At 42.6% G+C, this 24,865-nt stretch overlaps 1 protein-coding gene across 2 annotated transcripts in view; it reads right to left on the bottom strand.

The window, feature by feature from the left end:
• The window catches only part of Dpy19l1 (dpy-19 like C-mannosyltransferase 1), a 96,969-nt gene that overhangs the window by 62,469 nt on the left and 9,635 nt on the right, over positions 1-24,865 (bottom strand). For both annotated transcript variants that reach the window (XM_028872564.2, XM_028872565.2), the window contains exons 2-6: positions 17,519-17,543; positions 16,825-16,912; positions 13,620-13,757; positions 10,220-10,340; positions 9,489-9,582 (exon numbers count right to left, since the gene is read on the bottom strand). In XM_028872564.2, coding sequence (XP_028728397.1) covers positions 9,489-9,582; positions 10,220-10,340; positions 13,620-13,757; positions 16,825-16,912; positions 17,519-17,543 — 466 coding nt within the window. The remainder of the gene's footprint in view (positions 1-9,488; positions 9,583-10,219; positions 10,341-13,619; positions 13,758-16,824; positions 16,913-17,518; positions 17,544-24,865) is intronic.

Below are 24,865 nucleotides of genomic sequence, written 5' to 3'. Positions count from 1 at the left end.
TAAAGAGGGACATAAAATCAAATTGGCAATATATAGATGAATGATCTGGGGCCTCGGGCCTTCAGTAACACATCTCGAAATAAAATCACATTTTAAAAGTTTCTCTGCCACCAAGTGGGCTGCTCTGACCTGCAGTGACCAGAGAAGTTAACAGAAGGACTGGAGATGAATACACTGTGCTCTGACTCGGGGGTCAGAGTCCAAGAAAGAGCATTTTCTGCTAATTACATCTACAAAACGAAGAAGCAATGGAGAGCTGAGACACAAGAAAATGAATATTCCTTAAGAGGAGGAAAGCAATAGGGACAGATCAGAGTGGCCAGAGACCTTGTTCAGCAGATAAGAAATGGACAGAAATGCATGAAAAAAAGACTGTCAGTTCTCACAAAGCTAGCTTAGTACAAGACATGAAGGCAAAAGAGGAATAGGAGAGTTCCTGGGTGAGCATGTATCCACTCAGCCCTCCTCCATCACTGTTCCCTGGGGTGGGTAGCACTACGCAGGTATCACTTCCATAGGCCAAGTTAATAGAACAACACTCAGGAGGAAATGGTTAAAAATGAAGTTCCTCCTTTCCCCTTTCTCTCCATATGTAGAGGCTGCTGGGGCCGATAAGGGAAGATGTACAGATAAAAGGAGTCTGGGTCTCCTCCACAGAAAGCTTCCCAGCCTCACGAGGCTGCTAGTCTCAAAGTCTGACTCCCTTAAACACTGTCACCTCAGGTTCTAAAAACTCTAATTCTAAAATGGAACTGTCTGCACTAAGGGTCACCACACTGGGGTCACTCTCAGTGTGAAAGCAAACTACAATTAAAGGGGGAGACTAGACCTAAGAAACAACAGGCGCGCACACACTCACAGAGCCAGAAGAAAATTCGAACTCAGATTCTTTAAAAAGTTGAAATTTTACTGAGGGACAGAAAGCCTAACAGAGAAAATGAGGGAGGAAAACCCTAAATTTTTAATTTAAAAAATTCTAATATCCAAACAACTGGACTTTGAGAAAAATGGAGAAAACAGTGGGTAAGAAAGTCATCTTAGAAACACCACTAGACAAAATATTCATCCAAATGAAAACAGTATTTGTCCAAGATGCAGAGTCCAGAGTTCCCACAGACAGAATGAACTCTCATCTGCTACATTAAGACTTTCTGGACAATAAAGGTAAAAAGATGGATGCATGGGAACATATTGGGGGGGGGGAACCAGTCAGAGGGACTGATGGCAGGCATCCCTGCTGTGAGGCAATTCCCTGAGAGATAAAACCTCCATCTTGGAAGGAAGCTTCATCCTGCAGGGAAGCTCATTGAGCCCAGAAAGTAAACAACTGAAAGACCTCAGGAAGTCCCTGAAACTGACCAGATTCATCAGGTCCCCACCTCCCCAAACATATATAAATGTAAGGACTGCTGAGACACAAACTTAGCTCCCCAAAAAGGCAGTTCAGATAAGCTGCCTGGAAGGAGCACAGATCAGCTGAGTGACCTGGGAAGGTCACTCTCCAACATAAAGAGCTGCCTGCAGACTGTGACTGTGCCTGCAGACTGTGCAGTGAGCTCCAAGTTCCCAGCTTTGTGTGCTGTCACCTGTGCTGGGGTGGGCTGTGGCAATGCATCTGTCTTTGAGTCATTTCTACTCCTTTAAGTGACCCCTCACCCATACTCCTGTAAGAAATCCCAATAAAACGCCCTGATTTACCAAATTGGATTTGTTGATACCTCTGGGTTAGCCTGTCAGGTCCCTACCAGCAGAGCAGACAGATGATTGTTCATACCTTCCCAGAAACAGTATTACACAATGAGGCTAGAAAGACAGCAAAACAAACTTCAATGCCTAAGGAAGAATAGGATTCTGTAACAAGGCAAACAGCAAGAGAAAAATAAAGTAAATCAAGAAGTGTTCAAATCTGCAAGATATATGTATTTTAAAATGATCTCTAAGTTTTCTCGATGTTTCAGAACTACCTGAAAAAGTGATTCTCAAAAATAAAGGAACACATAAGAAAGAGACCACTACAGAATTCCAGGTGAAGACAAACCCAGAGGGAAGAATTCTCAGAATGGTAGGGACAGAGGCCTGGGGATCGGCCCTGTGGGCAGCCTAGAAAAGGTCCGTCTAGATGGCAGCAGCAGCAGCAGCAGAAGAGGAGGAGGAGTTCCAGAAGAGAAACAAAGGGGGCTGGGTGGGGGCGGAGGGGTTGAAATAAAGAGTGAAAAATATGAACTTATAGTTCAGTTGTAAAATTGAAGAGGAGTAACCAGAATACAGAAAACCAGGGAAACCAAATTAATATGCAATTATTAATACAATGAAATCCACTTTTAGATTTTGATGTCATTCCAAGGTACGACATTATACATTTATGCAAATGTTCCAAATTAAAAAGTGCCAAATCCGAAATCTTTCTGGTCAGGTCAGTGAATCTCAATGTGTAATGACTACATTGCCGGCTATTCATCCACCCGGGTCAGTTCTTCACAGACACACTGATTTGGATGCCAATTGGTATTTGTCATGCAAATGACTATGAGGAACAAAACCATGAAAATACCCCCAGATGGTATCAAAATAGATATTCCTATCTACCAATATCCCCAAATAGTAATGTTGACTAATTTTGGCTTAAAACCATTAGGAGAGAAACTATCCCTAAAATAGATTGAGGCAAACACAAATTGCCATATCATGGAAAATTATGGAGTCATAAGCTGGGTGATAAAGGGAGAATGAACCCAGGGCAGGTACAGTCACAAGGGACCTGTAGAACCACAGAAGCACTGCATACAGCAGCAGGTCTCAACCTGTTGGCCATAACCACTAGAGAATGTGTATTTCCGATGGCCTTAGGAACCCTCAACCACAGCTTTATTGTCATTACTACCTCACAACTGTAATTTTGCTACTGAGCAGTGTCTCAGTTCCTAAGACCATGAGACATAAGTGTTTTCCAATAGTCATGACCCACAGGTCAAGAGATGCTGGCGTACAGCATGTCACCTTTTTTTCCCCAATTTTTGCTGTAGTTAAAAAGCCAATATAGTGATTCCAAGAAGAAGAAATCAATGAGAAAACCACTCAAGTGATTATAAAAATCCCCTGCATGACAGTGTAGAAACAGCAAACATAGATGCCAATAAATGGCAATATTGAAAACAGTCAACTTACAGGTGTCAGATGGAAACAGAAAGGTATGTACAAGTCTTGACGTAAGAACACAAAGTCCTGGGACTGTGGAGACCTTAGGAAATGAACTATGAAGGGTGGTAGGGGAACAAACAGAAAGTCTAGATCCTTCTGTGTGCCGTTCATCTTTGAAGTACTTTAAGTGAAGCTTTTTAAAAATAAAATACCACTCTCCTTGAAAATCAAATAGATAGTTATTTTTCTTTCATTACTCAGAATGTGTAAATAATAAATTAAGCTATAGACAATTTAACTTCTGCAGAAAGAATGTTTAAAATGTGCTTACACAAAGACTGTGGAACACACATTCTGAAGCCCTGTCTGCACTCAAATCCCAACACTGCAACAGAATAGCTCTCAGGAGATCTTAGAAAAATTACTTCCTATTATCGAAACCCCAGCTTCATCTGAAGAACCTGCTCACCTGTCTCATAGAGGCACCATAGGCCTAAACTGTCTCATAGGCACCATAGCTTACCACCACAAAGAGTCGGTACACAGTATAAGATGGGTTTCTTCAATTGAAAGTAGTCCTCAGTAATGATCAGACTATGTGGAGAGAATGGGAACCAATGCAGAATGGATGCCACTGGACAAATACTTCCTAAGGTGGTAAGTTCTAGTAAGGCTTATATGATAAAGAATAATCCACTTCCACCATGCCTTTTATATGTGGCCACTCTGCCATGGGTGGAACCTCCATAGCTGTGAGCAGAACAAATGTCTTTGCAAGCTGAACCTTTGGCTTGAGAGCAATGGAAAGCGATCATCAATGCCCTCCTGTTTACAGGGCTTTCAAAGTCTCATCTTCAGCTGTCAGGCCCAAATACCCTTGAGTCCTGCCTTTCACCTCCTAAGCCTCTGTCTCAGCACTGCACCCCATCTTTTGTTTGTACCAGTCAGAGCATTTCTGACACAGTAATTCCAAAAAGAAAACAAATCTTTGCCTGAATAATGCTGTAATTGGTACATGTCTTCCATTGGTGAGTTTTAATGAATTTTATGTGTGTCTGTGTATTTTTCCAGACTGCCAGTTGTAAAACATCTACCAGCGCATCACTGCAGAGGAGATAGTAATTCCACAATAAACTGGCCAACTGCTTTTCAGTGCACAATGACCAGCGTTAACTCCAAACCACAGGACTGTGAAGCCATGCTACACTGTCAAGAACTGTTTGCCTGCTTGATATCTGCTCTGGAATCCAACAACAAATACTTTTGGTAGTTACCAATCAAAGAAGTTCATGCCTTGGGCATGTATGAATTTTCCCCAAAACGATACTATGGAGGAAACTCTATCCTTAGATATGGTCTCCTGGTACTGTGAATCTAGAGCGGGGAAATACCAAGATCCCTACTGAACATGAACTAACAATACAGCCTGAAGAGTAATTAGAAGGGGGTGTTTAGGAGAAATACTGCAATACTGAGACTTCCAGGAAAAGGACTACACTGTGAATAGGCTATGGTGGAAAATATATCTCATTTGTCTCCTTAAGTCAAATTTGGGAGCCAGCCCCAATCACTGTTTTCTATTTCCCTTCTACTTCCACTTCTGAGGAAAAGCAATAGTCATCTGGCTTCTGAAAATATATATCTGCATTGTCATGTTATTTTAAAAACAAACGTACATTTGAAAAAGTATCATATACTTAGTCTGTCCTGCAAATTTTTCGTTGGTTAGACAAAAATCTAAATTTTACTTCTCTCTACCTAACACAATTCATATTGACAAATTCCTATGACAACTTTTTATAGCATCCTCTTTATTCTTAACTCAGATTTTAAAAACTCTGTACCTTTATCCCAGTCAAAATATTAGAAAAGTAATTAAACTAACCTTCAAATAAGAAAACATTAGCAAACTGTAAACATAGTTAACTCTGAAAGTACTTCGTGGCGGTTAACACCAACACTTAGAAGTACAATCAGCAGCCAGAGACAGCTTGAGTGGTTTAATTGGAAAAGCACTTGGAGCAGGAGGAGCGAGCTCTGTCCTCAGAGCCCGCAACTGAGCATGGTGCTTTATACTTGTAATGCCAGTGCTGGGCAAGCAAAGACAGGCTGACCCCTAGACCAGCCAGCCTCGCCTCACTAGCACGTCCTAGGCCAGTGAGACCCTGTCTCACACTCCAGGGTCATCCTCTGGGCCACTAAGCTAAGAGCTCCAAACTCTGTGGGGATGGCAAGTGCAGAAGACCTTGGAGTTGAGGATGCCGTGACACTGAAATCTTTGCACTCTCCAAAGTGACAGGTTCCTTTTTCACTGACAGCTTGGGGACGGGGACTGGCTACAGGAAGTGAAGGCCGAGTTGAGGGTTTAGGAGTTTTCATTAACAACCACCAAAACCCAGGCATGGGAAAGTGGTTAAAGGTCAAGTTGAGGTCAAGTTGACGGCTGTCACTCAATCTTCCCTACACGACAATGCTTCCACAAAATGACAAAAAGATGAAGTTTAGAAAACTTCCAAATGGCCAAGCAGAGGAAGAAGGTTCATGAAAAGTGGTACAATCAGAGAGCAAGGAGGCCCTGTGCTTTCCACATGCCTCCCCCACGTCTCTCCATCCCGTCCTTTGTAATTGGCTTTATAGCAGCCCAGCAGCACAGGCACGTGTTTCCTGAGTTTAACCAGAAGCTCTGACAAACTGACCGAGTCAAGAACGAGGACATCGAACTTTTACAGCCATCCAGCCAAAGCACACGTGAACAGGAGACTTGTCAAAGAAGTTTTTGTGTGGGTGGCGTTAAATAGAGACTGTGAGCAGAGAAACTGGGCTGGTTTTCCCATCTATCAATACCCAAAGGTATTCAGAGATACCTTTGGGCAGGACTAAAAATGATGGGGGACGGGAGGGATGCACAGAGGAACTTTCTAGTCTATGTTCTAAGGCACATTGGATTTCAAATTGCAGAAAGGAATTTACACTTACACACACACACACACACACACACACACACACACAGACACACACACACACAGGTTTAAAGTAGATGCTAGACTATCCCATCTTTAATGGTGTCAGTAAACCTAAGCATATTATATTTGTGTCTGGGTGTGCTGGGTTATGCTGTAATGCTTTCTCTATCTGTAGCTGCAGTCCTCCAAATGTCTACATTACAGTTTTAGGTGGTAGTGAGGGAGCAATTTAGATTCAGAGGGTCCAAATCTGTCTGAATCTGTCTGAACAGTGGTCTGTTCTTCTCCCAGGGTCAAGGCCTGCAGCTTGCTTCAGCTCGGCCTGCTTTGCTGCTTTTGACTTCTTCTGTACCGCCCAAGCTTGATTCTCCACCACAGCCTGCATTACCAGTACATGTTCATCTTCCAGCTGTCTTTGTGGTTTGTGGAACCACAACGTAGACCTCACGTTGCCTGTCACCCCAGATGCCCATACGCCAAGCTGGGAATTAACCTTTAAGCTGCACAGACCTGAGAAGGCAGACACGAAACATCCTAGAAACTCCACTCCATCTCACCTAACAGCAGGCTTTAGAGCACAGTGACAGAGACCCTCCTCCATTTCAAAGTTAACCTTGCCTTTGGAGAAGGTGGCTTACCATGCCTCTGGGGGTCGTGGTATTTCTGCTTCTCTTTACCTGTCTCTCACCAGCCTGGAAACTGCTGAGGATGCTAAGCTGGCTGGCCAAGGGCCATCAGGATCCACTTGTCTCAGCCTCCCCACATTCCAGTGCTAGGATGTAGCTGCCTGCATGTCTTTTTGTTTCCTAAAGGCAGAGTGGTTTGGATAAGAATGTCCCCAGAGGCTTGGGCCTTTGAGAACTTGGACCCCAGGTGGTGGCACTGTGTGGGGATCATAAAGCCTTGCTGGAGGAATTAGAGGTGGGCTTTGAGAATTTATACCTTTGCCTCACACCCCACTTCCAGTTTGTCCTCTCAGCTTCCTGCTCATGCCCTGCCCACCATTTGCTACCATGCCTCCATGCCAGGATAGACCCTTAGCCCTCTAGAATCATAAGCCAAAGTCAACTCTTTCTTCCATAGCTTGCCTTATCATGGTGTTTTGTACCAGCAACAGAAAAATGACTAATACGTGTGGGTTCTGGTGAAAACCCAGGTCTCCATGTTTGAAAAGCAAGCACTGTGCCAACTGAGCTGTTTTCCCAGTCCCTAAAATATTCTTCTCTGGGGGAAAAAAAAAATGAAGTACCAACCTACAAAACTGATTTCAAAGCTTCCTATAGGTTATGCTCTGTAGTGTGATGCTGTGCTGGGGTTCACTGTGTGCCTCTGGGGAAGATGGCAGGTAGGGATCATCTAAGATCACACAGCTCAGCTTGAATCATGGCCCACTGCTTGTGACACTTCAAAGTTACTCCATTCACTTTGGAATAAGTTTGAAACCAGCCTCCCACTAAGACCTTCATCATCCAGCCCACCCACGGCTGTAACTTGTGGTGCCCCCTAGCCCCTCGAGAACATGAACCCTCAGGTAGAACTGTCACCTCGCTGTCTGCTTCCACATCTTACATGCCCTATTTCTGCCTAACCTGGGGGTGTTTTCCTGTTACTTCCACCTGTTCGAATCCTCTTATTCTTCAGGGTTGGGCTAAAGTGCCCCTTTAATCAGAACAAACTTCTTCTACCTCGGCATTCTAGACTTTGCTCCACTGATACACATTATGCCCCAATCCTCATCTCCCTCCCTGCCTGTTCCCATTTTGTCACAGCCCACAGTCTTAAGAAAAAAGCTACCCAGCATGTACCTTAGGTGTTGACTGAACAAGTGCACACGATTGCCCATATATGGAGAAGAGTGTTTGTTTATCACAAAAGGTTAGGGCTAAAGATTAAGGAAGTTGTCCAGGGCAAGTGGCACTAGTGCCAGAACCTGGCGTACAGCAGTTCCAGCAAGCATGGGAAGAAATCAGTGTGAACGTTGACTCTTACAAAGGGAGAAAGGCTCCTGACGACAAAAGCCATAGAACTGACTGTGCGGCCTAGCAGGAACACCAAGTGCGCTTAGCTTACTCAGATCTAGTCTCCTAAGGACGGTCACGGTGTCTGTGTTTTAAAGGGATATGTAAATACCTTTAAACTGATCTTGTTGCTTCTTCATTTGATAAGTATTTATCAAGTAACTTTTTGTTTTGTTTTGTTTTGTTTTGTTTATCGAGACAGGGTTTCTCTGTGTAGCTTTGCGCCTTTCCTGGAACTCACTTGGTAGACCGGGCTGGCCTCGAACTCACAGAGATCCGCCAGCCTCTGCCTCCCGAGTGCTGGGATTAAAGGCATGCGCCACCACCGCCCGGCAAGTAACTTCTATATACTCAAACACTGAGCTAAAAACAGGTCTTCAAGCAGTTGTAACTGAAAATGCAAAGAAGGTAACAGGACAGTAAGGGACCCCAAGCCTTTTCCACCAACCCAAGTGAAAATCGTATTTGTATGCACGCAGTTCTGCACTACAGACAGTCAGCAAGCAGTAGGAAGAAACATCTAAGATTTTTTCAAGGTCATACAAGATCAAGTGGCTGAGGAGACGGCTCGTCATAAAGTGCTCGCCTTGCGAACATGAGGACCTGAGTTCAATCACCAGAACCCATGAAAGAAGATGGATAATCGTAGCATGTAATCCTGGCTCTCTGGAGGAGGAGACAGGTGGATTCCCGGGGCTTCACAGTCAGCTAGCCTCACCTACCTGGTAAGTTCCGGCAAGGAACTTAGTCTCCAAAGTTTGGCAGTGCCTAAGAAATGGCATCCAACATCTTCCTCTGACATCCACACACATGCATGTGCACCCCTACATACATGTGCACCCACAGATATGCACACACACAAATGAAATACAATAGTTCAGACAAACAGAGACACACATTGCAATATATTATCAAACTGAAAAGGGAAATGCAAACACAAAACCTTTAAGCACTATCGTTATTTAAGCTGCAGGAACACTGTCTGACTGCGAGGACAGATAGACAGGAAACAGAATTGTGCAGAGCACACTTCTGCTTTAACACCAGCAAAGCAGAGGCCGCTATTATCATTTGATATAGGTGGTGCTTTCTAATGCTTTATGAAAATGATGCCTATTACATATGATCACATGCCTATGAATCTTAGCATTTAACATATATGCCCACCACACTCTATTGAAGCCTCTAAAACTATCTGAAATGTGATTGTCATACTAACAGTGAAATCAGATAAATAAGAAATCCTATTATAATCACAAATAGACATTTTAGGAACACTATTAAAACTGAGCAATAAGTTATCAATAATTATTAACTAAAAGCTTTTTATTATGAAATATTTTATAAACACATATTGAAATATCCTTACCTCAAATATGTGCCATAGATGAAGAATAATGCCATCATTAGTCCATTTAACATAAAAATTACAGCAACATAAAAGCAAGCAGGATCTCCCAATCCTTTAAAAATAAACAAAACATATGTTCTAGCCACAAATTATGTTATGAGTCTAGCGATTTACATTAAACTGTGCTCACTGTGAAACGGTTGCCAGATAAATGGTTTCCTTGGTTCCCATACGAAAACAGGACAGGAGTGCAGAATAATGAGGAGGAGACTATTACAGATACGCTGCTCTGAAACAGGGCTGCAAACCTGTTGATGCACTGGCTAAGGAGGTGGCGGGTGGGTGAGCTGGGTTGGGTTAGGTGGCAGGAGAATAAGGCAGAGGCAGCACCATAGCCTCTGGAAGAGGGCATCAGCAGCCACAGTGATGTTACCTCGGGAAGAGCATTGCTACGCTGTGGCAAGTACCTTGCTATGAAAAAGCTCGAAGTCCACAGAAAGGTGGCATGTAACATCCCAGGTGATCCCTGAACCACCCCAGCCCAAGGGCCGAATGTGACTAAAACAGCTTCCGGTTCAGCCCACTTCTTCCAGCCATGTGATTACCCTGTTACCATGGAAGCGAACCAGCCTGCCCAAATGTGTGACTTGAAGAATCCAAGAGCTACAATGAAATGGTTGTTATTTCCCCACTAAGATCAAAGGGTATTACGTTTCAACAGACAACTAGACAACATGACTGGAACTCACCCTCGCAGCTTTCAATTGGACTGAGTCCTTCTCCTCGGGTAACTGTCCAGCATATCTTGGTCTGTATACCAATCAAATCCATTATTTTGGTATAAATGCGGTACCAGCTGGCTAAGATCACCTTTTCAAAGAAAATAAAGATATCATAAGAACTAGTTTTCATGACTAAATGTGTTTTAGAGATTTTTATAATTGTCAAACTTTCTTTTTATGCTTCAGCTGTTTGGCTCCTTCTCTGTCTAGTCACAGGAGGCCCAGCCTCTCCCACACAGACTCTTCACAAGTCTTTGACTGCTGACACACAGGGAAGAAAAAATAAAATAAGAAACTTGCAAGATTTACCTTTTTAAAACATATAAAATTCTACCAAGGAACATAAAAGGCCTAAACAAATATATATATACTATGTCTGATTTTTCAAGATGTAAATTCACATCTCAAAGTAATTCATAAAGATAAAACAATCCTACTCCAAACCTCAGTACCTCAAATTATTCTAGAAAAGTAAAAGGAAGAATCAAAGGGGAAAATCCTAATGAGCATAAAGTCTACCACTGAAAATAACTGAAGCAGCATGGCACCGGCAGAGGCGTCCCCAGATGGAGCCATGGAATAGTGGAGGCGGTGGACACAAGCTGATCTGCCTTCCAGGCAGAGGCACTCCCAGCCCCAGCAGCTGCCCAGATGGTTGGCTGCTGACAGCTGTCAACTCTAAGGAACTGCTCTGGGCTGAAGAAAGTACCGTGCCCAAGGTCACACAAGGAAGACTGCATCCTACAACAGACTCCACCGAGCTGATGCTGGTCCAGGGACCTTTGTCAAAGGGAGCCCAACTGCAAAGGTATCCCCGCCAGCGAGCCCACAAGGTTTCCTGGGGCTTCTGATGAGGCTCTATCACAGCTCAATCCTGTTTATAACTCCTTCTGCTCCATCAGCCTGGTTCAGGGGTGAACCCAAGGGCACTCACTCCCTAACACACTTGCGGCAAGCAAATCTCCAGTTCAGAGTCCACTTTCAGGACCTCAAATGAGGCAATACTGAGCACCAAATTCAGACACAGGGGACAGGTCATCTATATGTACACTACTTGAAATCAGTGGGGAGAAAATGGGCCTCTCATCAGTGTTAAGTTATATAGAAGACCAGTATGAAAAACAATCTTATTCTACAAACCTACCAACACAAATCCCACATAAGTTAAAAATAGAAATATAAATAATAAATATTTTACATGCATTTTTAAAAGTAGTAAGTTAAAAGATTCAAGGTCATAAGATGTTGCATAGAAAAATATGTATCCATAGCTTAAAAAGAAAAATATTTTATTATTATGTCATAATAACATCTTATGTATTAAAAAAGTCTTTAAGAAACCCAAAAGAAACAGACAAGAAGGCATGAACATTAATTCTTTTTTGAAATAGAAATGGATAGTTACATAGCACCAAAATGCATACATATACATGAATGAATAAAATACATCAAGTAGTTATAATTTCCTTGTCTATCAAAATCAGCATGGATGCAAATCAACATTTCCAAAACTGCTGTTGGCAGGAATTCAATCCCTACAACCTATGTGGAAGGCCTTTAGGCAATACGGCCTCCAAATCATTACAAGACATATTCTCCTGAACTGGAGGGCTATATCCACAAATTATAGTTTTAAAAACCATGAATAAATGTTTTGCTGGTGCTTTCTGTCAATTTGACACAAATCTAGACATATCTTGGAAGAACGATTCTTAATTGAGGAAATGCCTCCAAAAGACTGGCCTGTCAGCAAGTCTGGGGGGCATTTTCTTGATCAATGATTGATATGGGAGGGCCCAGCCACATAGGTGGTGCCACTCCTGGGCAGGTCATGGGGAGCAAGCCAGTAAGCACATTCTCTCATGGTCTCTTCTTCTGTTCCTGCCTCGAATTCCTACTTTGGCTTTTCTCAATGGACTATGGCCATTAGATAAGCCACACAAACCCTTTCCTCCCCAGGTTCCCTTTGCTTGTAGTGTTAAACCAAAGCAGTAGAACCTAAAAAGGCAGCTGTGTGTGATTAAGATTTAGATTCATGGACATTTGCTGCAGCTTTACCTATAATATTCAGAAGTTTGAAAAGTTAAAATGTCCATAAAAATGGGCTAAAGGAGACAATAGTAGATCACTCAAACAGCCATTAAAAATGATACAATGGAAGAGGGGTGGCAGAGAGGTGACTATAAATATCCCCAAAGACAAAATGCACACATAAAAAGATTGCACACACCTTGTAATCCCATTTTTATAAAGTCTACTTGCATACAGTCACAGAAAATACTCAAAGTAGTACTTTGTGGGAAAACACTGAACTGTGGAGGGCAGGCATGATGATTACTCAATAATCAACCAAGTCATTGATCCAGAAGTGAAGTCCTCTCAGTAGAAAAAAAGACTGCAGACCCACTAAGAACAGCTGCGGAGCAGAGACCTAGGCAGACAGCCCAGCCATCAGGCCAGCATTGTGTACCACGTGCTAAGCAGGTAAAAGGAAGACATGGTCTTTACAAGACATCCTGATTTCAAGTCACAAGGGAAGTGGCTTCTTAGCCCAGGGTCCACAAGGTGCTTAAGAAGTATGTCCAATGAAGGCAGAACGGGCAATGAAAGTCCAAAAATGTTACCAATATCACAGTCCTCCTTCCTTGCTGCTGGGTGAGCCCACCTTCCTCCTAGCCCTGCCCAAGAAAATGCTCTCAATTAAAAGAAGAACCCTACAGAGAAAGGGATGTGACCCTACAGAGGGAAGGAAGGATGTGACCCTACAGAGGGAAGGATGTGACCCTACACAGAAAGGGATGTGACCCTACAGAGGAAGGGATGTGACCCTACAGAGGAAGGGATGTGACCCTACAGAGGGAAGGATGTGACCCTACAGAGGGAAAGGAAGGGATGTGACCCTACACAGGGAAGGATGTGACCCTACAGAGGGAAAGGAAGGGATGTGACCCTACACAGGGAAAGGAAGGGATGTGACCCTACACAGGGAAGGAAGGATGTGACCCTACACAGGGAAGGAAGGATGTGACCCTACACAGGGAAGGATGTGACCCTACACAGGAAGGATGTGACCCTACACAGGGAAGGAAGGATGTGACCCTACAGAGGAAGGATGTTATCTGGTAAATGGCACATGACAAGAACTCACCAAATGTAGACAGTCCCTCACTTTCCAATAATGCAATCACAATTATAGCTCCCAAAGATTCAAAACCCCCCAATAAACTCCTTCCCCACGGTGCATATTTTTTATTAAAAAGTGAAATAAAACTTAGTATGGTGAATCAGAACTTAAGCATTAGAATCACATTTAATTTTTAAAGGCATTTTTTAATGAAAAATCACAACTGAAAAAGTAACAACTTACCTCCGGGTAAAGATTGAACCTTTTTAACGTGTTAATGACAAGTGGGTACTCAGTTAGCTTGTCATTCATTATCATCCACACTCCATTCAAAAATGAGGGTGCTTCTACAATAGTCTTGAAGTAAGAATAATACAGCCCCTGAAAGAAGGATTCGCTCCAGTTACAACAAAAAGTGCAGTTATTCATCTCCTTAGATTACAAATATTTAAAATACACTGCTTTTGAAAACTGAGCACTCAAGCAGGTAATAGTCACAATTAATTTCACAGGCTTCTAGTCACTTATAAATTCTTAGGTTGTAAAAAATATTTTAGAAGAATTTCATCTTAATTAAAATAATTATGTGGAAAAAATAGTTTCATAATTTAATATATATATATGTAATTCAGCACATGACATGTATAAAAAGTCTATTGAATACACAAAATGATATCAATCTTACTTCCTCCAGATTTACATTCAAACATCCAAATGATTTTTTAAAAAGACAGCACATTATACATATTCCTATTAAACAGTATTTTTACAGATCATTTCCCCCACAGCAACTCAACAAATGAGCTGGCACTGGGGTGGGGGGCAGAGTGGGGGTTTGGGGGGTTGTATTTTGAGGGAAATGGGGACATTTTGTATAACATGCTACTTTGAAAAGATTTCTAACAAGGGTGAACTAACACACGAGACAAAAATGAAGAGGTGGGGCGGAAGATGTTCACTTGGTCGAGTGCCTGCCCATCATGCAGGAGGCTCTGGGTTTGATGCCCACCACTCCATACACCTAACACTGCAATCCCATAAATGAGGGCAGGAGGGACATCCTCAGCTACGAAGTTTGAGCCAGCCAGGGATACATGAGACTCCTCCTCAACATAAATAAATTAAACTAAAATGAACCCCCTAACAGTCCATGAGGCTTAGGCAAGAGTCTGAGGGGCATCGTAAGGGATGTGGATGGGCAGAGTACAAACGCCACCTTCTCTGCAGTTTCAGCAGAGAAGCGGCAACTGCCAAGCTCTGAACACAGAAGGTGACGTCCCCACTACCCAGTGTCTCGAGAGGGGGAAGTTGATTCTGCCTTGCACTAGTTCACACATAATCCTTTCTAAACTTACATTTCCTACTATATAAGTTATCAAGGTCTCTAAAACTTTCTTGTAGGACAGAACAGGTGACCATGACCTCCTTTGGAAATAGGGTCCTTAATGGTGTAATCAAGTTGCAGCAAAGACAAAGCAGATCAGGTGACTCTAAACTGAGCAGAGCCTTAAGGCATGGAAAGGCAGACATGAAGGATGAAGGCCATGGAGGAGTGATGCAGCACACGCCTAGAAACCCCAGCCGGCCTCAGGGAGAAGCCCGCCTTGCTGAACTCCTTTCCAGACTCCAGAACTGACAAAGACAGATCCCCACTGTTTCCAGCCAACCGGATGGACATTGTCAGGTAGGGGCCGGGACTGCGGCATCCACCCTGCTCGGGCAGGGCCAGGGACTGCTGCATCCACCCTGCTCTGGCAGGTCCCAGAACTACTTCATCCACCCTGCTCTGTGAGTTTCATTTTAGAAACATATAGCATTTTATTTAATTATAAAACATACAAGTTTAAATATTTAAGTAACAAAAATAAAGAAAAGGCTTTAATTATTTAACAAATTGGAAGAGAACACCAAGTAACCCTACTGGGCATTCTAAGTGGAGCACAGACAAGCTACCAGAAAACTCTGGATTTTTTTTTTAATAATTATATTTCTAGTAAGAGTTTGACATTTTTATCCTATTAAATAAGTAATTTGAAATTAAGTCTCATATTAAAACAAATTACATATCAAGGAAAACAGATCAAACCTAAACTTTAATTTTAGAATCTTAATATAAACTCAGGACTTACTGTTTTGTAAACAAACAATGTTTGCTAACGCTGCTCACCAAAAAGTAGCAATGAACACCAGCAGCACAGACCTCCTGGTATCTAACTGTCTGCAACTGAAAAGGACTGGGGCTCCCTGGAAAACTGGCTGCTGCCAGCCCTGGGTAGAAACAGTCATGCAGCACCCCAAAGTAAACAAGTCCTGGACACCAAGGAAACACTAGTGAGGTCACACTGAGAGACAGGACAGCCAACTGCAACAGACTGGCCAGCTCCAGGCACCAAAGGTTACAAAATACGTTCCAATCAGTCTACGGACTCTAACTAGAAGATGTGACAATCAATTTGTTTTTATGAAAAAATATGGTAAATAAAAGAATTGATCATTTTTCCTGTATTTCCACCACGAAGTAAACCTCAGAAAGAAATTGGAGCCACGAAGTAGGAAAATTCTTTACAGAGTTACAAGTTAACTGTGGAGGAAAATAATGAGCTTGTCTATTCTAACAAAATGAGTTAACTACAAGGATGGCTGGGCTCTGAGAAGGACTCAGTGAGGACACTACAATAAAAAGGGCCCAGCACCACCTGGAAGTACCTCACAGAAAGAGAGTCACATCTTCCATCAGCCTTCAAAAACCCAGGAAGCAGGAACACAGTGAGAACATGAGTTACAGTGGACAATTTCTACTTAAACACACACACACACACACATACACACACACACACACACACACATATATGTATACGATGTGCGTGTGTGCACACGTGCGTACATACATGCGTACGTGTGTGTGTGTGTGTGTGTGTGTGTCTGTGTGTGTCTGTGTGTGTCTGTGTCTGTGTCTGTATGTCTGTGTCTGTGTGTGTTCTGGTTTCTCAATAGATAAATGGCAGAAAAATGAAACAGAAAGGGATTTAGAGATTCTAGGATTCAGCAATACAGCAGGTCAATACAAATGCAGACAGTTCAGAACAACAGCTGCTGGTAAGTGCCAATCAGTTCATTCAAACACCAATCTATATTTGATGATGCTAAGAAACTGCTAACGACAGAAAGTCCTCTGAGGAACTCTGAATGTGCTAGCACAGAGCAACTGTAATTCCCTTTAAACAGAGATGGGCAAGAAAGTATGGATGACTATGGGTTCTCTGTCATGGATGCTATAAGATGAGTAGGGAGAACTGTCTACTCCTTTTACTTGGGAATGTCTTGTTGAAACTTTTCATGCTAAAAAACTTTAAAATATTTAGAGTCCCAAAATACTACAATGAAATACTATACACACACACACACACACACACACACACACACACACACACACACACACAAAACGAACCATTTCGGTGCGGAAAGCCATCTCCCTTTCCAGGGTTGAGAGGTGAGAAAAATGCCGATCATTTTCAAAAAGGTGCGTTATGTGGCTCCTGGAAACATTAAAAGAACAAAGTCAACAGTGTGCAGCTGTAAAATTACTCCAAAAGCAAAGAGGGAAGGCCTACAGATTATATAGACAGTTTGCAGTAAGACTCAAAAACGATTGTATTTATATTTGTTTTCTACCAGGTTTTTACAATTCTACTAAAATTCCTCTCCATAAGAAAACACATTCCAATTAGATTTTAACATTAAAATGAACTATAACGATATTTTAAGTGATATACTATAAAAATATAGATCACACTGAATGTGCCATTGGGTACCATTCAGAAACTGCCTAGTTCACAAAATTCATACAACGCTCCATCCAGAAGATTAAAAACATCAATCTAACACTCAACATGCACACGATATTAATGTTAAGCAAATTACAGTATCAAATATAGCCTCTTTAATAATGAATATTTTTATATAAAAGTTTTATTATTCTGATCCTGACTTATCAATTAAATTAATCTTTCAGAGTATTGTGGTATAAATAAGATACATTCATCTTTATGATATAGAAATTATTCTTTTAAATACATGGAGGATAGCTTTGGTAAGTTATAAACATTTACATAATACATATCATTGAAGAAAAACAATCTTACCAGTGCAACAGGGCTGCAAAGGAAGCTGAAAGAAGAAAGAAAGTTACATTACTATTTTAGCATAAACACCTTCTCCTTACAGATAAGCACTTCAAGTGAGACCCAGCAGAGTCAGGGCCAGACGGCTGTGAACCCACACAAATACTCCCAGGATAAACTTACAGTGCCTGAGCTGTGAGAAGACTCAAGCAGGCTTAGAGTCCGGAGAGATTACTGAGCCTTCCCAAGAAGCACTGCAGCTAACCACAACACCAGTGGACAGCTCAGGCTGTAGCTACAGTTTTCCTTCATTCCTTCACTCACTCAGCAGTGTGGGAGGCCCTACTATTGCCAGATACTGTACAGGAACCCATGGATGGAAACTATTACAAAAGACTGCAGGGGAACGGATCAGTAGGTAAGGGTGCCTTAGGACAAAGAGCCAGGCTGACTGGTGGGCCACTGTTACAAGTGAAATACACAAAGTATCATCACAGCCTTTTTACTACCTTGGTGATGAATGTTCACAGTAAGGCCCGCTTGTGTGTGTGTGTGTGTGTGTGTGTGTGTGTGTGTGTGTGTGTGTAGGGGGGGTCTAACAAAAAGATATTCTACTTCTTTCTACTTAAACAAGCAGAACCTTTTTTGTGTTTTCAGTAACTGAGTTTTTATTTAAAAAAAAAAAAAAACTAAAAAATTTTCAAATAAAAAAGAAATTCAAAGAAGGTCAAGGAAAGGCAATTGCAGAGGGCCCCCCCCCCCCCCCCCCCCCCCCCCCCCCCCCCCCCCCTTCCCTACCATGATGGTTTTGAAAGCCCTCCTTATCTGGCGGGAAGCATCCATACTGCCCACATCCAAGCTCAGACACTGGCATCTTACATTAACTCCTGATGACTAAGGAATCTGCACCAGATTCCATGTTACACTGTATCTTCAGTCTTAGGGATCAGAGGGGAAACAATACAAACAAAACCAAGTCTCTCCTTGCCGCTAGACTCCAGCTAAGAACCATAGGATGTAACTCTCCTGCAGATGAGAGGTTAGAACAAAGTTCCTGAAGATACTTGTTATCCTGAGTACACAGCTGGGACTCCAATGAGTCAGAAATTACTCTGTATAACTAAGTGTGAGGGGAGGGTATGAACTATCCCAAATCCTGTCCTTGAAACAAAGAAGCTAAATTGAACCTTTCGTTAGACACACACCTATACGCAATCTTTTCTCCATGTACTCTCTGAAAATTAGACAGCTCAGTGGAGGCAGCTAAGGGCCAAACCTCGGGATTTTCTGCCACATCAGTGAGCAAGGTACCCAGGATCCCGCTGCCCTGAGCTTGCCTCAGCTTCCTGGGCCAGCCACAGGTGTGAGAAACAAGCCACTGGACATTTTATCCTCTCAGCAACCAAGGAGCTCCTACCAAAGTGACATCTCTTCTGCCCGATGCTGACTCCTCATTCCAACCACAGCTCAAGAGGCCAAGGACTGGTGGGAAGGGGTCTGGCAGCATGTGCCAGGTATGAGTTACTTCTTTTCAAGCTGATGCTCCCAAGACATTACAGTTCACTGCATTGCTCTTGGTTATACTGGTGATGGAAAGGCCTAAGCACTAAAGATATACTGAGTCACACACAGGGCGTGGATAGACCAAGCTGGGACTGACCGGAAAGCTTCAGCCTACTGGCTAGCTTTCATAGTGCTGGACGGTGCTGTGCATGCTACATAATCAACAGTCTTACCCAGCTGTGAACCCTGTAAGCAAGCTACAGTAATTACTGCCCTGGCAAGACATGCCACTGGTGAAGGAGCGGCACAAATGTTATGGGGGTAATCAATCACTTTCTGATCGGATTTAAAGACTGATCCACAAGAAAATAACTGGGCCAAGAACCTGCAGTTAGCCAGGTAATAGGCCCTGGGGAAAAACATACTACTATTATTCTGCTAAATGAACAGAGTAATAAAATGCCTCTCAAGTTATCTTTATACTCATAAATTAGTACATCTCTCAACCCTCATCAGGGAAGCTCCTTTTTACAGCAGATAGTGATTAATGTCTGGACCCACACTGGCCAACATGCAGAAAATAACAGACTATGGCGGGGTCAGCTCTAAATGGGATGGCTCTACTACATCCCCTTCCCCCAAATCTACAGATTAAAAGCTGGGCCCTAAAGGTCTTTCCCCAGAGGCCCCTGGATCTCCTTCCACACAGCAGAGCTCCCTTCCCATTTGATGAGCATATCTTGTAACAATACACACATGAAAAAATGTATACTAAATCCACTTCAACACAGCCTATTCCTGAAGTTAATGAAAGCATGCTGGTCTCATTACTCCTCAAATGACAAACTGGCATTACAAGGTTAAAGGCATTCCTACAACCATCTAGACAAGGTTTCTGAATGAACTGTGACAAGTTATTTATTGACCATTTCTAATACCAGCCACTTCTTATAGTTTAAGGGTCCACTCTCGCGCCTTCACTTCTCTGTAGAGATGGAAATCTTCTGTAAATGGCCTCCCTATGCTACACCAACAAGCATCCTGGAGCATGAAGCCAGGTTCTGAATGTACAGATCTAAGCACCTCACCCACTCCTTGAAAACCCATGACTTCCACACATGGCTCCCATGACGGGGCCCATACTTGTACCAGGCTTTCTTTTCTTTTTTTTTTTTTATTAAGAAAATTTTTACATTCATTTTACACACCAATCAACTATTCCTCTCCTCCCTCCTCCCACACCTCCAGCCTCCCCGACAAGCTGGCAAGGCCTAGACACCCCCCCAAAAAAAAGTCCCCTCGCCACATAATAATTAAACCACTAAACATACAGAATAGAGGTAGCAGGCTTCCTTTTGGACCACCAACCACTCTCCAATCATGACATGGAGACTTGATATTGGTTACAAATGCTCAGCCTTAGCTTATGCTCATTTCTGGCTAGCTCTTGTAACTTCTATTAACCTGTTTCTCTTCATCTATGTTTTCCCTCGGAGATCTTTACCTTTCTTTCATTCTGTATGTCCTACTCCTTATCTAACTGGCTGGTGGCCACCTGGCTGGCCCCAGACATCTATCTCCCTCTTATTTTTTCTCATTCTCTCCTCTTCTCTCTGATCCCCTGTCTCTTCTTCTCCTACTTATTCTCTCTGCCTGCCAGCCCCACCTATCCCTTTTCTGTCCAGCTATTGGCTATTCAGCTTTTTATTAGACCAATTAGGTGCCTTAATCTTTATATAATTAAACAAATGAGGCATAAACAAATGCAACACATCTTTACACTGATAAATACAGCATAAATAAATTAACACATCTTGGCTTAGTTAAAGTAATATTCCACAACATAAACAAATATAACACATCTTTACATAGTCAAAGTAATATTCCATAACACATACTCCTGACTATTCCCAGTCAATCCCCACCACACACCCTTCACTCTGATTGTACTGAACAACCACCTCCTAAAACACTAGGAGCTTAAATGACTGGGCTTTTGTATCTATCCTTCAAAGTCAAACCACTCCCTCTGCCTGTGAGTGTACATGTACGTACGTACGTACGTACGTGTGTGTGTGTGTGTGTGTGTGTGTGTGTGTGTGTGTGTGTGTGCAGTGTGCTCCCACTGTTGTAGCTATAGCACTTAGAAAACAAAACCTAGTTTCTGGGTCCTAAGCTAATAAAAACATACTCCTTAGGACCCAAATTTAAGGAAAGCAGGTCTTTTAGGCTACGAATGCTTCAGAGACAACAAATGTCTAAAAGCCTTGTAGATGTGCAAAACACATCCAAGAAACCAAGAACAACACTTGAGAAATAATTAGCAAGTACCTGGTCCTCGGGGATAAAATTTTCAAGGGATAAGATTTAGGTTCCCAGAAGGAGTGAACACATTAAGCACTCAAGCGGACCTACTAATGAAGACTAAGAATGATAGAAATCTAAGAAGGTGCATCAGTGACTTCTTAAAACAGCTTATTAAAGGAGGACCCTGGAAAGAAGGTCAAGACATGCATATTGCTTGGTGTGTGAATGAAAAATGAGGACATGAGTCTCCTAGGCATGATTGAGGAGAAGGTTTTATTGTAGATATGAGAGAGAAAACAGCCAGAGGCATCTGGAAGAGTCTACACTGAACCAGACCAGGAGAAAAGACTGGGCAGTGGGGTGGGGCAAGACCAAAGAGTATATGGTAACCAAGAGACCAAATGAGGAACCAGGAGCCAAGAGGACAGGTAGCCAAAATGTCTAGGTTATAAAGGAAACTGGGTGAAGCTCAAAGGCTGGAGAGGTTTGGGGTAGGGGCCAGGGTATGGCAGCCAGGGTAACTCTGTAATGGGTACCTGTGATGCTGCAGCCTGAGGACCAGCATCACTTGGATGTGTTAACAGGCACCTCAGTTAGCCATTTGTCCTGGATTTGAGTCTTAACAGTGTGGTCTTACAGTAGACAGCCAGAAGACAAATACAATCAAGCTAGATGTGGACTTGGATCCAACATGACAAAAGAATCCTCATCACCAGTGCCAATGGCATGGGAATAAATAATGGCAATGCATTAACATCTACTGAGTTCTTGCTTGTTACATGTGCAGTGGGTCACTCTCCCTGTACCCTAAGAACATCAGGAGTGTAGAACAACCAGAACTTCCACACCAGTGAGCCAAAAGGAAAGGAGCTGGAATCCCTTAGGACAATCACCTCCTGATAAACTATCAGGGCTTTGAAGAGAATGTACATTCAGTTCACTGTAGAGTACGATGCTCTCACCCTCTGTATGCGTCATGATGTAAGAAGGACTGAGATAGCTAACACAGAGAACAAACGAGTGTTTGAGAAAGCAGAACACAGCAGCATAGACTCACAGTGCTCCAAACCCTGGCATTGTACTCAAATCCCCAATAGAACTAAATAAAATTAGACATCTTTATTAAAATAAAATAGCTACATTAAATAATATAAATAAATAAAACAGCTAAATCACTAAATAAAACTAGTTAGTTTTATTAACTAGTCCTATATACATTACTAGCCCAAGAGTCATCCGTCTGAATTTCTAGGAATTTCTACTGTACACATTTAGTTCCTTTCTCACCACTGTGATTAAATGTATGGAGGAACAAGCTGAGGAAGGAAGCATTTATGTTGGTTTATGGTCTGAGGTGATGCTCTCCACAGTGGGAAGCTGGGACAGTGACAGCTAATTACATGACGCATCTAGAGGTAGAGAGAGCCCACTGGAACCTGGCTGCTGTGGGAGCTATGAAACCTCAAGGCCCATCCCACAATGACCCATTTTCCTCTCGCTAGACCCACCTCCTGAGGAAAATGCAATCTCCCACAGCCGCCAATAGGGAAGAAGTGTTCCACAATAAGCTTAGGGGAGACACTTCCCATTCAAACAAGGAACTATGACAGTCTGATCAAGGCTGATTGTCACAGAATGCCTGGGGCAAAAACTAAGTGCTCTTTATAAGGTTGACTGTGAGTACTCGGGTCCCTTAGCACCCCACATGTGCTAGAGGCCAGCACTGATTTATTATTACCTGGCAGCTAGGTGGATATGCTCAATCTCAGGCCATAACCATGCCTCCCAGCCAACAATCAACATTTAAGAAGCCAGAGGTAGACACAGACAGCTCACTATCATTCCCTGGCAGCCTTCCACATTACTAGGTGGCCTTGGAGCACAGCCACGGGAGGAGCGCATCACCACACTGCAGCATTCTTGGGCCCAGCTCTCTCTGCAAAGATCTTCATTCAACAGGTACAGGGACTCCAAGGCATACATTATTAACAAACCCTCAAGTGATTCACAGAGTCCACACTTTGAGAAGTGGTAGTTATGATAGCAAATCCAGGGACAAGACCAGGGTGACAATGCATTCAGGTAAGATTCGGAGGCCTGGAGAGTGGTGACAAAGAGGGATTGGGAACATGGAAATACAAATTCAAAAGGTAACTCTGAGTGAGAAACGGTTAAAACTTGGTGGCCACAAATAAGAAATAAGAAAGGAAAAGAGTTAAAATTCAAACTCCCTTCTTCTAAGAAAGCCCTTGCTGTAGCTAGACCCGCCACCCTGACAAGCAACATGAAAAGATACCGGTAAGCCACGAGCCACGTGGCAAGGTATAGATTTGTGGAAATGGGTTAATTTAAGATATAAGAACAATTAGCAAGAAGCCTGCCATGGCCATACAGTTTGTAAGCAATAGAAGTCTCTGTGTTTACTTGGTTGGGTCTGAGCGGCTGTGGGACTGGCGGGTGACAAAGATTTGTCCTGACTGTGGGCAAGGCAGGAAAACTCTAGCTACACCTTGCTAAGAAGGAACACCGACGTTTTCTAAGACATCACTGATTTAGCCGCTGAGTCCCATTTGCAGAGAGTATGGAATGGGGTGGGGAGGTGTTGGGTTATCTCAGCTCGCAGCGCTTAATGTATGACCCACAGCGGTTCCCACTAGCACAGGACTTCACACTCTCTGAAATGAAATGCAACAGTGATTTTCTGCCTATTTTCTATTTTCATTTTTATCTTCCTGTTCCACAACTTCAAAGCCTTGATAGGTTTGATCCATTTCATTTGTTCCCTCTTTGGGGCTGGGGGGAATGTTCTATCTTAAATAGGAAAAGAAGGCACAAGCTCAATTTACTAATAAAGACATTAAGTCTCAAAATGAGAAGCAAAACTGCTTTTAAAATTCATAATCTGATTTAAAGAAGCCACTTCTAGGAAGATCCGGAAGTCACAGTGGTGCAGCTGAGGAGTGACTTTGGTTAATTCCAGTCTTCTAATCCATTTAGCATTGAGGGAAAATTGACAAAAGCTGAGAAAAAAACTTAGACACTCTTAATTATAATGATAGTATCTAATGTCTGCTCATCAGCAAAAAGTGATCTAGGAGTCCATCTAAAGAATTTGTGGCTTTTATTTCCCCAAAAGACCCAAGGTCTCATGTAGCAAGGATCCAGCAAACCCCGCAAGAGAGCTCAGGTTTCCCTGACTCCAGGTTCAGACATGAAAACACTGAACACATAAGTGACATACAGAGAAATGCCTTAGAAATCTCAACAGTGTCAAAGACAAAAGGTTGTGTTTGAAAGTGAATATATGAAACAACAGAGCACAGAAAGTATACGCCACCACCCCAGACAGCATGACCAGGATTCTAAACAGAAAGCGTACAAAGTCGGCTTGCATATACTTCAAATATGAATTGATGTACAAATACTAGAGTAGGCAATTCATAATTACACAAGACGTGTTTATAGGTAGTGAATTCCATCTTCCTTTAAAAGTCTTAGCCTTAAGTGAACACAAATATTTCCAAATCAAACAGGACCGGCATTGATAATTTCCATAAA

The sequence above is a fragment of the Peromyscus leucopus genome, chromosome 7 (genome assembly GCF_004664715.2).
Source record: "Peromyscus leucopus breed LL Stock chromosome 7, UCI_PerLeu_2.1, whole genome shotgun sequence".
In the NCBI taxonomy this organism is placed as follows: domain Eukaryota; kingdom Metazoa; phylum Chordata; class Mammalia; order Rodentia; family Cricetidae; genus Peromyscus; species Peromyscus leucopus.
This window is presented reverse-complemented; position numbering and strand designations above follow the sequence as displayed.